At 38.6% G+C, this 15577-nt stretch overlaps 1 protein-coding gene and 1 long non-coding RNA gene across 7 annotated transcripts in view; one reads left to right on the top strand and one right to left on the bottom strand.

The window, feature by feature from the left end:
- The window catches only part of MPP7 (membrane palmitoylated protein 7), a 681753-nt gene that overhangs the window by 8492 nt on the left and 657684 nt on the right, over nucleotides 1-15577 (bottom strand). For all 5 annotated transcript variants that reach the window (XM_038529943.1, XM_038529945.1, XM_038529946.1 and 2 more), the window contains one exon: nucleotides 10624-10704. In XM_038529943.1, the coding sequence (XP_038385871.1) occupies nucleotides 10624-10704 (81 nt within the window). The remainder of the gene's footprint in view (nucleotides 1-10623; nucleotides 10705-15577) is intronic.
- The window catches only part of LOC111091400, a 99885-nt gene that overhangs the window by 82383 nt on the left and 1925 nt on the right, over nucleotides 1-15577 (top strand). Inside the window, exon 3 of one of the 2 annotated variants that reach the window (XR_005355254.1) lies at nucleotides 11909-12052. This is a non-coding gene — a long non-coding RNA (uncharacterized LOC111091400). Of the gene's footprint in view, nucleotides 1-11879; nucleotides 12053-15577 lie in introns of both variants that reach the window. The other variant, XR_005355252.1, reaches the window with a different exon arrangement.

The raw sequence follows: 15577 nt of genomic DNA, 5'->3' as shown, positions 1-15577 counted from the left end.
CTAGACAAAATACCAGTGAGACACAGGCTACACACCACCACCAGCCTCAGGGGTCTAATTTATACAGGTGTAACACTACATCCAATAACTGCAGGATAAACGTTCCTTTTAAGTGTACATTATACATTTGTCAAAAGGTAGATCATAGACTGGCCCATAAAAAGTCCCCCCAAATTTAAAAGAACCCAAATCATAAAGAGTAAATTCTCCTACCATAAAATAATGAAAAATCAATAATAAGATACCTAGAAAAACCTCAAATATCTTAAAATTAAGTAACACTTTCAAATAATTATGATTCAAAAATGAAAGAATAAAAGTGAGCAAATACTGTGAAGTATAGGGCAAGGAATATATACCCTATCAAAGTTATGGGATAGAGAGAACATAGCACATAACAGGAAACTTACACCTTTACATACTTCTGTTAGAAAAGAAGATCTAAAAGCAGTGACTGAAAGTTCATCTTAAAAACTGCTAGAAAGAAAAGATCAAAGTAAACTCAAGCCAAGGAGAAGAGAATAATAAATTCAAATTAACAAAATAGAAAAAAGACAATAAAAACAACAAAATTTTAAAATCTAATTACAGTGATTAGTAAAAAAAGAACAAAAATCACCACTATAAATAATGAAAAAGGAGTTATTACCAGAGATTCTATGGATACTAAAAAGGATTAGAGAATATTATATACTACTTTATGCCAACATAGTTGACAATTTAGACAACATGGATACATTTCTTAAAAGGTATAAAGAATCAAGATTGAAACAAGAGGAGCTGATATCTGAACAGCCCTGTATCTATTAAATCTATTTTTAAAAAGATTTTATTTATTTGAGAGAGAGCACGCACAGGCAGGGGGATGGCCAGAGGGAGAGGTGGGCTCCCTGCTAAGCACGGACTCTGACATAGAGGCTCAATCCCAGGACCCCAGGATCATGACCTGAGCCACAGGTAGATGCTTACCTGACTGAGCCAACCAGGTACCCCTAAATAAATCTGTTTTTTAAAACCTTCCCCCAAAGATTCCAGGCTTAGATGGCTACTGAAGTCTCTTCACCATTTAAGAATGAAATAACACAAATCCTACATTAATATTTTTTTGCATAAAGAGGAATCACTGCTTAATTCATTTTATGATATTAGCATAACCCTAATAGCAAAATCTAACAAAGACATTAGAAAACATTACAGACCAAACATAAATTTAGATGCAGAAGTCCTTAACAAAAATATTAGCAAGTCAAATTCAACAATACATAAAATTGTAAAAAGATATGAGATCTTTTTAAGATCTGTAAAAAGATATGAGGACCAAATAGAGTTTATCTCATGAATGAGAGGTAGGCCGAACATCTGAAAATCAACGGAATTCACCATATTAACAGAATGAAGAATCATACATGATTATTTCAATATATCCAGAACTAGCAGCAGAAAAAAATTCAACATCTATTCATGACATAAAGTCTCAGCAAACTAGGAATCACAGAGAATGCTCTCAAACAAATAATGGGGCTTCAATGAGTCATCATCCTTAATGGTAAAAGATGGGAGGTGATTTCCCTTGAGGTCAGGAACAAGGCAAGTCTGCTAAATAACACAAAAAATAACTTGAAATGGATCAAGACCTAAATGTAAAATGAAAAACTATAAAACTTCTAGAAAAAGCAGAATGTCTTTGGGACTCTGAGAGAAAGGATTTTAGAGCACTGAAAGCACAAAACAGAAAATGATAAATGAGACTGTCAAAATGAAAAACTTTTTTTTAAAAGATTTTATTTATGTATTCATAGAGACACAGAGAGAGAGGCAGAGACACAAGCAGAGGGAGAAGCAGGCTCCATGCAGAGAGCCCAACGTGGGACTCGATCCCGGGTCTCCAGGATCATGCCTCGGGCTGCAGGCGGCGCTAAACCGCTGAGCCACCCAGGCTGCCCAAACTTTCGGTTTTTTAAAAACACCATAAAGAAAATGAAAAGGTGGAAAAAGAAGACGTGATGTGTGTGTGTGTACACACACACACACATATACATACGATGGAGTATTAGTCATCAGAAAGGACGAATACCCAACATTTGCTTCAACATGGATGGAACTGGAGGGTATTATGCTGTGAAGTAAGTCAACTGGAGACAGACAATCATCATATGGTTTCACTCATATGTAGAATATAAGAGTTAGTGAAAGGGATTATAAGGGAAAGGAGGGGAACCGAGTGGGGAAAAATTAGAGAGGAAGACAAACCATGAGAAACTCCTAACTGGGAAACAAACAAAAGGTTGTAGAAGGGGAGATGGATAGAGAGATGGGGCAACTGGGTGACAGGCACTGAGGAGGGTGGGCACTTGATGGGATGAGCACTGGGTGTTATGCTGTATGTTGGCAAATTGAGTTTAAATAAATTTTTTTTTAAACCAACACCCCCCCCCCCCCCAAAAAAATGAAAAGGTGGAATGCCTGTGTGGCTCAGTCTGTTATTGGCTCAGGTCATGATCTCAGGGTCCTGGGATTGAGCCCTATGACTCTGAAGCCCTTAGGATTCTCTCCCTCTGTCCCTCCCCCCACCTCATACACACACTCTCTAAAAAGAAAAGATAATCTACAGACTGAGAAGAATATATGAGTAACACATTTATCATATAAGGGACACATATCCGGAATATATAAAGAATTCTTAAAACTCAGTGAGACAATGCAATTTTTAAAAATGGGCAGAATATTTGAATAGACCTTCCTTGGAGATGCACAAATGAGTAGGTCCATGAAATGAAGCTCAACATCATTAGTTCAATGCAGATTGAAGTACAGTGAGATACCAGCACACACACAGAGGCATACCTCGTTTTGTTGCACTCTGCTCTACTGTGCTTCACAGGTACTGTTTGTTGTTGTTTTGTTTTTAAAACAAATCGAAGGTTTGTGGCAAGTCTGTCAGTGCCATTTTTCCAACAGCATTTGCTCACTTTGTCTTTCTGTGACACATTGTGGTAATTCTGCTGACCCTTCTAACTTTTTCATTATTACATTTGTAATGGTGATCTGTGATTTCTCATGTTACTATTGTAGCTGTTTTGGGATGCCATGAACTGTACCCAGACAGTGAACCTAATCAACAAATGTGTGTATGCTGACTGCTACACTGACCAGCATTTCCCTGATCTCTTCCCCTTTCCTCAGACCTCCCCATCTCCTAAGATACAACAATATTGAAATTAGGCCAATTCATAACCCTACAATGGCTTCTACATGTTCAAGTGAAAGGAAAAGTCCCACATTCTCACTTTAAATCAAGAGCTAGACATGATTAAACTTAGTGAGGAAGGCATGTGGAAAGCTGAAAATGGCTGAATGCTCTTGTACCAGTCAAGTTGTGAATGCAAAGAAAAATTCTTGAAGGAGATTAAAAGTGCTACTCTAATGAGTGCACAAACAATAAGAAAGTGAAACAACCTTATTGTTGATATGGAGAAAGTTTGAGTGACCTGGAGAGAAGATTAAACCAGCCATGACATTCTCCTAAGCCAAAGCCTGACCCAGAACAAGGCCCTCATTCTCTTCAATTCTATGAAGGCTGATAGAGGTGAGGAAGCTACAGAAGAGAAGTCTGAAGCTAGCAGAGGCTGGTTCATGAGGGTTAAGGAAAGAAGCCATCTCCATAACAGAACAGTGCAAGGGAGACAGCAAGTGCTGGTGTAGAAACTTCAAGTGATCCAGAAAATCTAGCTAAGATCATTAATGAAGTGGCCTACACTAAGTAGATTTTCACTTAAATAAAATAGCCTTATATTGAAAGAAGATGCCCTCTGGGACTTTCATAGCTAGAGGGAAGTCAATGCCTCATTTCAAGTTTCAAAGGACAATCTGGCTCATTAGGGGAAAATGTAACTGATTACTTTAAGTTGAAGCCAGTGCTCATTGACTGTTCTGAAAGTCCTAGCGCCCTTAAGAATTACACTAAATCAAAAAAAAAAAAAAAAAAAAAAAAAAAAAAAAAAGAATTACACTAAATCTAATTTGCCTGTGTTCTATAAAAGGAACAACAGGGATCCCTGGGTGGCGCAGCGGTTTAGCGCCTGCCTTTGGCCCAGGGCGCGATCCTGGAGACCCGGGATCGAATCCCACGTCGGGCTCCCAGTGCATGGAGCCTGCTTCTCCCTCTGCCTATGTCTCTGCCTCTCTCTCTCTCTCTGACTATCATAAATAAATAAAAAAAAAAAAAAAAAAAAAGGAACAACAAACCCAGGATGACAGCATATCTATTTACAACATGGTTTACTGGGTATTTTAAGCCCACTGTTCAAACCTAGTGCTCAGAAAGGTTCCTTTTAAAATATGACTGCTCATCAATAATGCACCTTGTCACCCAAGAGCTCTGATGGAGATATACAAGATTAATGTTATTTTCATGCCTGCTAATACAACATCCATTCCGAAGCCTGTGGATCAAGGAATAATTGTGACTTTCAATTCTTATTATTTAAGAAATACATTTTTGCAAGGCTATGGATAGTTGCCATAGATTTTGATTCCTCCAATGGTTTTAGGCAAAGTAAATTGAAAATGGACTTATGGAAAGACAACTTTCCTTTGAAAATGATTCACCATTCTAGATGCCATTAAGAACATTTATGATTCCTGAGAAGAGGTCAAAATATCAACATTAACAGTTTGGAAGAAGTTGACTCCAATCCTCATGGATGACTTTGAGGGGTTCAAGACTTGAGTGGAGGAATTAACTGTAGATGTGGTGGAAACAGCACAAGAATTAGAAGTGGAATCTGAAGATGTGACTGCATTACTGTCATCTTGTGATAAAACTTTAATGGTTGAGGAGATACTTCTTATGGATGAACAAAAAAAGTGGTTTCTTGAGATGAAATCTATTCCTGGTGAAGCTGCTGTGACGACTGTTGAAACGACAGCAGAAGATTTAGAATATTACACAAACTGAGTTGATAAAGAAGCACAATGTTTGAGAGGATTGAGTCCAATTTTGGAAGAAGTTCTGTGGGTAAAATGCTATCAAACAGCACTGCATAGTAGAGAGAAATAGTTCGTGAACAGATGAGTCTATTGATATGGTAGACTTCATTGTTGTCTTATTTTAAGAAGTTTCCACAGCCACCACTGCCTTCAGCAACTACTGCCCTGGTTGGTAAACAGTCTTTAACCTCAAGACAAGACCTTTCCCCCAGCAAAAAAGATGACGACTTGCTGAAAGCTCAAATGAGGATTGGCATTTTTTTAACAATAAAGTATTTTAAAATTAAGGTATGTACATTGTTTTTTTACACATGTTATTGCACACTTAAGAGACTACAGTATAAGCATAAATTTTATTTTTTTAAGAATAGTTTTTATATGTACTAGGAAACCAAAAAAATCATTTTGTCTGCTTTATTGCAATATTCACCTTATTGCGGTGGTCTGGAGCTGAACCCAGTAACATCCCTGAGATATTACAGATATGTCTGTATCATACTGAGAAAAATTTAAGAGGCTGACTATATACCAAGTTGGCAAAGATGTAAAACAACTAGATCTTGCATACACTTCTAGTGGATTGTAAAATGGTATAATCATTCTGGAAAACAGTTTGGTAGGTTCTGAAAAATTAAATATGATCCAGCCATTCTACTACTACTTATTTATCCAACAGAAACAAAAACACATGTTCATCAGAATATTTAGATTATAGGTTTATCTGTAGTAACCCCAAATGGTGTGAAACCCTCAAGTATCCATCAACAGGTGAATGGATAAATAAATTATAGTATTTCTATACAATACAATGGAATGCCACTGAGCAATTAAAGGGGATGAACTGTTGATCTGTGAAACCACCTTGGTGAATCTCAAACTTATGCTAGATGAAATAAGCCAGGCAAAAAGAATTGGGAACATACTGTATAATTTTATTTATATAAAGTGCTAGATGATTCAAACTGATCTATAGTTTCAGAATGTAGATCCATGGTTGCCTGAGGCCAGGGGTAGAAGGATGGTTTATAAAAGGCATGGGGAAATTTTTTGAAGAGATGGAAATGTTCACTATATGTTGATTGTGGTAATGACTTCATGTGTGTACATTAAAACTCATCTAATTGTACATTTTAAATATGTGTGCTTATTTCAATTATATCTCAATAATGTATAAAAGGAAAACTGTGGGAAGTGGTGAAAAAAAACCCAATACAAAAAGTAATGGATTTATAAAACCCAGTTAGTTTAAATTACATCCAAAATTCTCATCGACTTCTACTTAGTTACCAAGCATATTTTAATACAACATTCAGATCTCCTGAAACAATTTTTCATATTTCTGCTGGTAAAGGACCAAGAAGTTACGCTATTTTTTTTATGAAGTGTCACACTTTTTGCAGGAATAGCAAAATACTATTCCTATTCAGAAATAGCATGAAATACTAATAAATTTAATTCTATCATAAAAGCTAAGAATTAATTTCACAACAGAAATAGACTCCATTAAGTGTATATGACATAATATGCATCTAAGAGGTTGAAAGATATTAAATTGGTATGATGTCCTGCTTTGAAATTTAGGATTAATATTTATTCATTACTTCAAAAATTTCATTGTTTGCTGGTGTTCCTGTAGCAAATAGTAAGCTTCATACAAATGTATGTTGAAAATCAAAACTGAGAATTTTATGTGCATTAATTTGTCTCTGATGAAGAAAGGTTATCTTTATTCAACTGTAATGGCAGAAACACTTTGAAAATGTGGGACACACAGTTTTAAGGATCACTGCCCTGACATATGGAGTCCCCTTGGGAGGGTTAAAAGCAGAAACAGAACTCCATCAAGTGAATAGGACATGTATGACCCTGCCAAACACATTTAAAAGTGAACAGTGAACATATCTACACTTAGAGTGTTTGCTTATCATGATCACCCCAAATTATTAATTTTACCGTTGAAGAATTTTAATGTAAAATAGAGTGACATACCATAGGAATCTCACAAACTCATTAACAGTGAGGAATCCTGAATAAGAGATCTGGAAATTCTTAAGGGAAGGGAATTCAAAGGGAAAGATTCACATATTAATCACAATGCAGGTTACAACCTCACTGTCTGAGTACCCACTATGTTTACAGTGTAAGACAAACATCAAACAAATATAAGATGAACTCCACCTTCTGCTGCTTCCAACAAAATTCCCAAACAACTGCTATGATAAGAAAAAAAATTGTTTTTTAAATTGGTACCCTAATATATATATATATACACACACACACACACACACACACATATACATACATATATACACATACATACATATATATATACACACACACATATATATATTTTAGAAATCTCAACTGAGGTTTTCTATGGACAAAGAAGTGTTACAGAAGAGGAGTTCCTTGAAACTTATGAAAACATATAACTGTGATATATGCCTTCATGAGAAACCACAAAGTGATTAACAGGTGTGGTTGACTGTGAGTGCCCAAATTCCAGGCTATAAAGACTTTGGAATCCATCAAGTATTTGACATCTACAGCAATACTTTTTGTTAACTACTTTAATTCACTGAGACGGCCTTTGAAAGACTGGCTATATTAATAGTCATTAAAATTTGTTGATGATAACCTAGAGCCTTAAAACAGTGTTGATGCTGCTCCTTGAGGTGAAATTTGCCACAGAGAAGCAAACCAGCAGAAAACGGGCCTCAGCCACCACCTTCTTTAAAAGCAACTTGGAATGTTTAATGTGGTGAAGTAGGTATTTTGTAAAGATCATAGAATTTGTTCTGCCATTTTAGCCCAAGAGCAATAGCATTTACCTCATTTAGCATCCCTTTAAATAATTTTTTTATTGCAATAATTATAGATTCACAATAAATTCCAAAACAGCCTAGAGAAGATCCCATGTAACTATCACTCAGCTTTCTCCAATAAAGGGAGGTTTTCATCTACCATAACTGTAGTACAGTTGAGACCAGAAAATTGACATTAGCAAACCAAAGTGAACTAAAGTACCAAGTATTTCTTTTTAACATTCAAAAACCTGAAGTATGACATGCAGAAAAGTTCACATGTAAGCCTGAATTTTCACAGATTGTGCAAGCAGCACTCTACCAAGAAATAGAACATTATCAGCACTCCAAAACCACTCTTCTAACCCACCTCCTCAAGATTTCTAATGGCACATGTTAGCATTGCTTTGTGTTGTAAAAATGGAATCTTTTGTCTCTGCCTCCTTTCACTCAACATTTGGTGGGATTCATTCATATTGCCGCATCGTAGCAGCAAATTGTGCATTGCAATCTTCCGTTATGTGCATATAGCATCGAGTACCTGTCCAATCGACTACTGCTGGGCATTTGGGTTGTTTCCAACTTGGGGCTCTCGTGAATACTGTTTCTAAGACCATCCGAGTGCATGCTGTGTGCATCTCTTGTTGGCTGTGTACTAGAAGTGGAATTGCAGGGTCATGGGATATAGGTTCGCTCAGATGTAGATACTGCCAGTTATTTTTCCAAAGTGGGTGAATTAATTTACACTTCCACCAGCAATGTGTGATTGTTCCAGTGCACCACATCATTTCCAGCTTACCATTCTGGTGAATAGTTAGTACAGTTGGGGGAAAGATTTACAGTTAAACATCGAATACTGGTGGAATAATCAAGGCAATAATTTTTCTCTAGATAATCAAGACTCTACTTGGAGTATTTTACAAAGCCAAACAATCTAAAGTTCCAAAACTGTTCTTAAAATATATTCTTCTGAGTAATTAATTAAATCATCCTGAGTTGATGCTATGGCTGTTATTTTCCACAAATGTCTAGTGTTATGAGTCACTTGGGACATATAAATAGATTTTCAGGCATTCCGTCAGGTTTCCTGAAGGAGAATCTCTTTGAAAAGCCTTGGAATCTTCTCCTAAGAAGCCCAGGAGATTTTTATTATCAGGCGGTCTGGAAAACACTGCTCTGTGGGGATCCACTGACATTAACACCTGTTTAAAAGTGAATCTGAGTGGAAAAGTACTACTTTGGGGATTTCTTTGGAGAGTCCCAGCCCCAGAAACTTTCTGGATATTGTCAATCTCTGTAACAACCTCAGAGATAGATAGTATCCGAATCGTTGGATAAATTTAGGCCCAAGTATATGCCCTGGGTCCTTGAGTAACACCAAAACGGTCATAAAGGATTATGTTTGATAGACAGCCTTCCTGGTATTTATCATCTTCCAAATAAATCAATGTTTATTACTAACTGTGCAACAATAAAGAGTATCTATACTTGGAAAAGACTGTGTAGTGTTGCATAGGATGAGGGACATGAAAATTGGAAACATGGTGGGTGCAACTATCACATGTACAACTCTGAGTAAATCCCCTATCTTTTCTCCCAGCTTCCTCTGTGGCTTGTAGGTGTCGCCCAGTTCTGGGGAGGAGGAGATAAATTAAGGCAAATAAAGGAGAGGAATAACAGTAGGAAATTAACACATGCATTTTTTCCCCTTTGTAATGTTTTTTTACCCTCTAGGTGCTTTGGAACTCCTCACCTGTAGGACTGACAATTGTTTTGCAAAATTCTTACATTATCCATATATTACAATTCAGCTTTTGCAAAAGAAGTGAATAATTAAAGTAAAAAAAAAAAAAAAAAGAAAGAAAAGAAAAAACCCACTGCTTAACTCTCATTTTCATATTTTCCTTTACTTTCATCTCTGTTGGTGGAAACCAACAGCCTCGTAATGTATGGCTGAAAATGATTATAAACAATAATTTGGAAAAATGTCATAACAAGGAATAACTTGAGGTAAGAGAAAACAATTTTAAAATAAAGTTGAATTCTTACAAAACTAGAGAACACTGCTCAGGGCAATACACAAACAGTTGTGATTTTTGTTTTGTTTTGTTTTAAACAGTACTAAAACCACTTGAAAAAGCCAACATTTCAATTTTAGCCTTTTAGACGGCTTTCTAACATCAACATATTAAGTAGTCAAATGGCATTTATTCTGGAGATCAAAATGCTTCCAGCATCACATTTCACTTGTAAGAAAGCCTATGAAAACCTCTTTTATAAAAATAGATCTAATTCTGTATACTGAAAAGAAGCCCACCATATTTGGATTATATGGCCATGAAAGGCCCATTTAACACCATCTGCCAATTACTACATATAAAAAGTAATTAAGAAAGGCTTATATTAAAAGAGGCCTCCTTCGGCTCTCTGTGGCTTGGTCCTTCTGATCTTAAACCTGGAGAAAACCTCTGGAAAACATTAGCACTTATTTTAGGAAATAAAGAGTTAGGCTTTTATTTAGGAGAAAATTTGTAAATACTCATTTAGTGTCATATGTGTATTAAAATTCACCATAAAAACTGAGAGTTAGAGAAGCTGTAATTAACAAATGTCCTGCCAGTGGTCTCTGCACTCTGGGGCAATCCCTTCACTTCCATGCCTCAGTTTCCTCCACTGTGAAAGGTAGAGAGTGTTGCTGAATATTTGCTAGGGCTGTTGTGAGTTCAGATGCTGAATGCCTGGGACAGTGCTGAGTGCCACCCTTGCTACGTCAGTGCTGACCGATCATTATCAGTGAGGTCGTAGTAGTGTCAGGTAGCAGGAAACTTACGGGGTACAGTCACACCATAGTGCTGTGTGTCGCTGATGAGCAGCTTTCGTTTCAGTTCATTCAAACCCACTCCCACAGGACCTAAAAAAACAGGATAATATAAATGTGTTATTAAACAAAACACCATATAGACACACCTGTAATTCACATGGGTCCATAAGACAGACTGGGACCAAGGATCCAGCTCTGCATCCCAAGGGAAGACCATCTCTAGTTATGTTGTACATAAGAAAAAGCTGGTTCTTTTGTTACGTTCTTACAACAGAAATTTAAATCTTTGCCTTTCCATTAAAAAGATTAGAAATACTTGTTTTCAATGAAACATACCCAAGAGTACCTGAGTATATCAACAAGTGATGGTATCCAGAAGAGCCTTAAAAAATTATGTAGGCCTGAAAAAGTGGAAGTGCACAGTCTGGCCACAAAGTGTTTCATTTTAAATGTTTTTAGAGCTTACTGAAAGAACACCTTTGAACCTTAATTTTACTTTAGATACAAATCTCATGATGCATTTTAACTTTGCAGAACCATCAGCCACAGTTCACTTGGTCAAGGTAACTCTCCTTACATTATGTTTTCAGTTGGTCCTTAAGCATTTGAAAACTGGCACAGGCCTTACATGTTTAAGTCAGTCAGTGTAGTGTATACATATTAAACACCCATAAGGGACAAGGCGTATTGTAGATGCTGTGGAGAATAAAAGTGAACTCTGCCTTCAAAGAAAGTAACTGGATTGAGAGAATCACACAAAATGATTATGAGACTGGGGGCAAAACAAAAAGCGATTTCACGTAGGAGTCCGAAAACAAGTTAGAAGGTCACAAGCCCCAAATGGCTAGCATCTTGCAACTCTGCCATCAGGGTCCATTTAATGGTGGTGTGTGCGCAGACCAAGCTACAGGTCCAGACTGCCCTGAGTTAGAGTCCCTTCTTCACTACTACTTCCCCTGGTGATGGTGAACATCAGGGTCTGAAGGGTGTGCCCCTCACCCCAAGTTCACATGTTAGAATCCTAACACCCAAGCTGTTAGAAGGTGGGGCTTTTAGGAGAGGCTTAGGTCATGAGGGTGGAGCCCTCAGGAAGGGATCTGTGCTCTTATAAACGAGATTCCATAGAGCTCCCTCCGGTTGCAGCCTGTGAAGACACAACCAGATGTGTGTGACCTGGAATAGGGCCGTCACCCAGCTGTGCTGGCACCCCGATCTCCAATGGCCAACCTCCAGAACTTTGAGAAGTCAATTCCTGTTGTTTATAGGCCACCTTGGTGGTGGTATGTCATTACAGCAGCGTGAGAGGACTACGTCACTGAGAAAGTTAAAGTCCTCGAGCCTTGATCAGACTTGATGCTAACTTGGAAAGTAATCATGCTGCCTTCTCTTGGGAGGAATATGTGAATAACTTATGCATCGCACCCAGCACAGGATCCAGGTATTCGTGCTTATTCTCCTTGCCTACTTCCTCTTACGGCCTTTGAAAAGAATATGGTTTTATGCTGGGCAATGAAGACCATGCAGGTGGACAAAGAGTGGGCATCCTGGTTGGAGGGAAAAGTGTGAGCAAAGATGAAGTTGGGGTTGGGGGCCGTGACTTTCTTGCTCTGCTGCCCTCACCTGGTATCAAGAGACCTGTCCCCCTTGCTGGTCACTCACTAACACCATCCATCTTTCCAGGGACTGCTGGAACTCCCAGGCACCCAACTCTCCCTTTTAGAGTAAATACTCTGTAATATCTCATTTATGCCCCAGAATGGAATTCAGAGCTGATGGAACTCACTAGTCTCTCCTGTCCTTTCTATCTAGTCACTAGTCTTTATTCTCCTATTTTCCTGCATCTGTAGGGCTTCCATTTTCCTGTACTTTCTCATATAGAATGGTTTCTGCTCTTACTACTATTGAATCCAGCCTTATTATAGGTACATGCAGACATCTGACTTCATTCAGTTTTCTAGTCATGTCTAAGCATTTACATACTGAAACAGATATTGTTTTATTGTAAGTACTCTTTTATCTTTCATATATTACAGTGACAGCATTTTATTGATTTGGAGGGCTAGTGAGTTTAGTTCAAACAGATCTTCCTCAAGCAAGCCTGAAAGTCTGTCCTGCCCCTGTCTGTCATGTTCCTCTTTTATATGTTTTCAGAGCATCGTGTATATCTTCTCAATACTCAAAAGTCATAATTCAACCATTGGGTAATACATTGCTTCATGGCCTGTCTTTCCCACTAGACAGAGGCACCACGAGGGAAGGAATCATATTATGTCACTTACCATCCCCATAAAGCAAGCCCTCAATAAAAATCTGCAGAGTGAACCCAACTTCTGGTATCACCATCACCACCTCAAGCTTAGTAGAAGACCTCATCTACTCCAGAGAACACAAAAGCCAACAAGTGGAAAGGTCTTTGAAGTCCTTTGCATGAACTTATAAACCTAAACACATCTAAACCACCATCCCCGATGCTTCTTTGCAGTCACACACTCTTACACCTCCTCTCAGAGACAGTTCCTTCTGAATCTTCATTTCTTGCGGCCAGTTCCTTTCTGTCACCCCTTTAACTAATAAGTCCTCTCCGACGTTAAAATGACAACAAACTTCCCTTCACCTTCACATGTCCCTCAGACACTGCACCCCCCCCACCCCCCTCTTTGCCACCCTGGCTCAGGCTGCTGGCCGCTTCTCACCAGCATCTCTCATTCTGCCTCCACTGCATAGAGAGGCAAATATAAATCCTCTGGTAAGCTTATACAGATGGCCTGTTGTGAGCTACACTTCTGTCTCTAATTTTCATTCTTGCCACTCCTTTCCATGCCTTACACACTCTAGCTACAGGAGATTCCCCTGCTGTTGGAAATGTGGCAGGTTCTCTTTTGTGTTGTTGGGTCCTCGTCACATGCTGCTTGCTTTTGCAAGGACACAACTGTCTCTTTATGTGCTAATTCTTTTGTTTTTAATATTTTTTTTTTTTTTTTTAGAATTTTAGATAGAGAGTGAGCAAATGAGCACAAAGGGCAAAGGGAGAGTCTTTACTCAAACTCTGTGCACTGAGCCCAACAAGGAACTTAATCTAATGACCCTGAGATCACGACCTGAGTCGAAACCAAGAATCAGATACTAAACAAGCTGCACCACCCAGGGCCTCTACATGTGCTAATTCTTGTTTGTTGTTTCAGCTTAGGTACACTTTAGGGAATCTTCCCTAACACTTTAAATTTGGGTTCGGTACCAAGTTCATGTGTTCCCTTTACTCCCAAATCAAAGGACTAATCACACTATACCCTGTTTACTGTTCTTTATCCTCTACAGACTGTGAGCTCTGTGGAAACAGGGGTGTCCTCTATTTGTTCACCAGCTGGCAAATTGTAGGCATGCATTAGTTTGTTTTATTCATTTAAATTATACTCAGTAATTACACTGTTCTGGAGGTAAAGCTATTTGCTGAATGAACCAAAGGAATGGGAGCGAAACATAAAAACATCTGCACCTGAGTGCCCGGATATGAGGGTGAGGTAACACGCTCACAGTCCCTAAACGGAGCTGGTGGAGCTCACATCTGAACTTGGCTCTCAGGATCTTGAAATACAGAGAAGTAGAGGGGAAGGTGATGCTTCAGCTCTGGACCAGGGGGTTGCAGGGAAGGGATTCCATCTGCCTCATCTCAGACAGGACTGCAGTGAAGCGGAGGGGACAGGTGAGGCTGCTCTTGTGAGGACAGGTACAGCAAGGAAAACCTTGGGACTGCCAGAGGCAACGAGATCTCCCAGGGAGAGGAGGAAGTGATAGCATTTACTTACTGAAAGTATCAAACACCATTTGGGGTGTATGTATTTGATCCGTTCCGAAGGTACCAAAAATACTTGAAGTGCTTACGCTTTAATAGGAAACGAGAAAGAGAAACAAGGGGCACTACAAATGGAGCTGTGTTCTCTGTACAGATGAAGCACACTCAGTTATATTTGCTCGAAGAAAAAGACAGAAGCAAATAAAACACTAAAACTTCCAGAGCCTGGCCTGGCATGCCCACCCCCAACCCCAGCACCCAGGACTAAAAGGGTGACACGAGTTTACTGTTCCTTCAAGAGCTCTCAGCTTTGGAGTGCTTCCCAGAGTGTGTTATACTTTGCTGAGTGAGAGTCTAGTTTTTTGTTTTGTTTTGTTTTGTTTTGTTTTGTTTTTTACTTTCTTCTACTACCCCCACCAAAACCCACAATGATTTGCTTTAACTCTGGTGGAAGAAACTAGGTGTGTTTGAATTGGGTGGGGGAATATGCCGTCTCTAATAGGATACCCTGACGTTCTGGCTATATTCAATTTTACCCCTTTATATAATCTCTTTGTAGTGAGCTTGCTTCACTGCACACTCGTGGAGTATGCCAAGAATGTTCAGTGGCAAATTATTTTACTTCAAAATTTTCCCCTTGATTTGAGGTCATCATCTTCAAACGTGGGAATTTCTTTGTAAAGAGGTTAAAATAGGGATATGGTTTCCATCATTCTTACTACACAATTATCCCAAGGGCCTCCGAACAGTATTCCCTCTAACAGGCTCTTGGACCAATTCTGTCATCCACATTGGTGAAGTTCTAGAATTTTTCTTTTTAATTTTTTTATAGGTGTTCAATTTGCCAACATATAGAATAACACCCAGTGTTCATCCCATCAAGTGTCCCTGTCAGTGCCCGTCACCCAGACACCCCCACCCCCTCACCCACCTCCCTTTCTACTACCTCTAGTTCGTTTCCCAGAGTTAGGAGTCTCTCATGTTTTGTCTTCCTTTCTTATATTTCCCACTCATTTTTCCTTTTTCGCTTTACATCTTAACCTCAAGATCACCACCTAGATCCACACCGCTGTTCTCCTATGACTAGGCATAAGTTTATAGCACTTTCAGTTGGCTGCTTTAAATTTAGAATACAGTATCTATTTACACTGCTGGGTACTTAGGGATACAGAC

The sequence above is a fragment of the Canis lupus genome, chromosome 2 (genome assembly GCF_011100685.1).
Source record: "Canis lupus familiaris isolate Mischka breed German Shepherd chromosome 2, alternate assembly UU_Cfam_GSD_1.0, whole genome shotgun sequence".
NCBI classification, from domain to species: Eukaryota; Metazoa; Chordata; class Mammalia; order Carnivora; family Canidae; genus Canis; species Canis lupus.
This window is presented reverse-complemented; position numbering and strand designations above follow the sequence as displayed.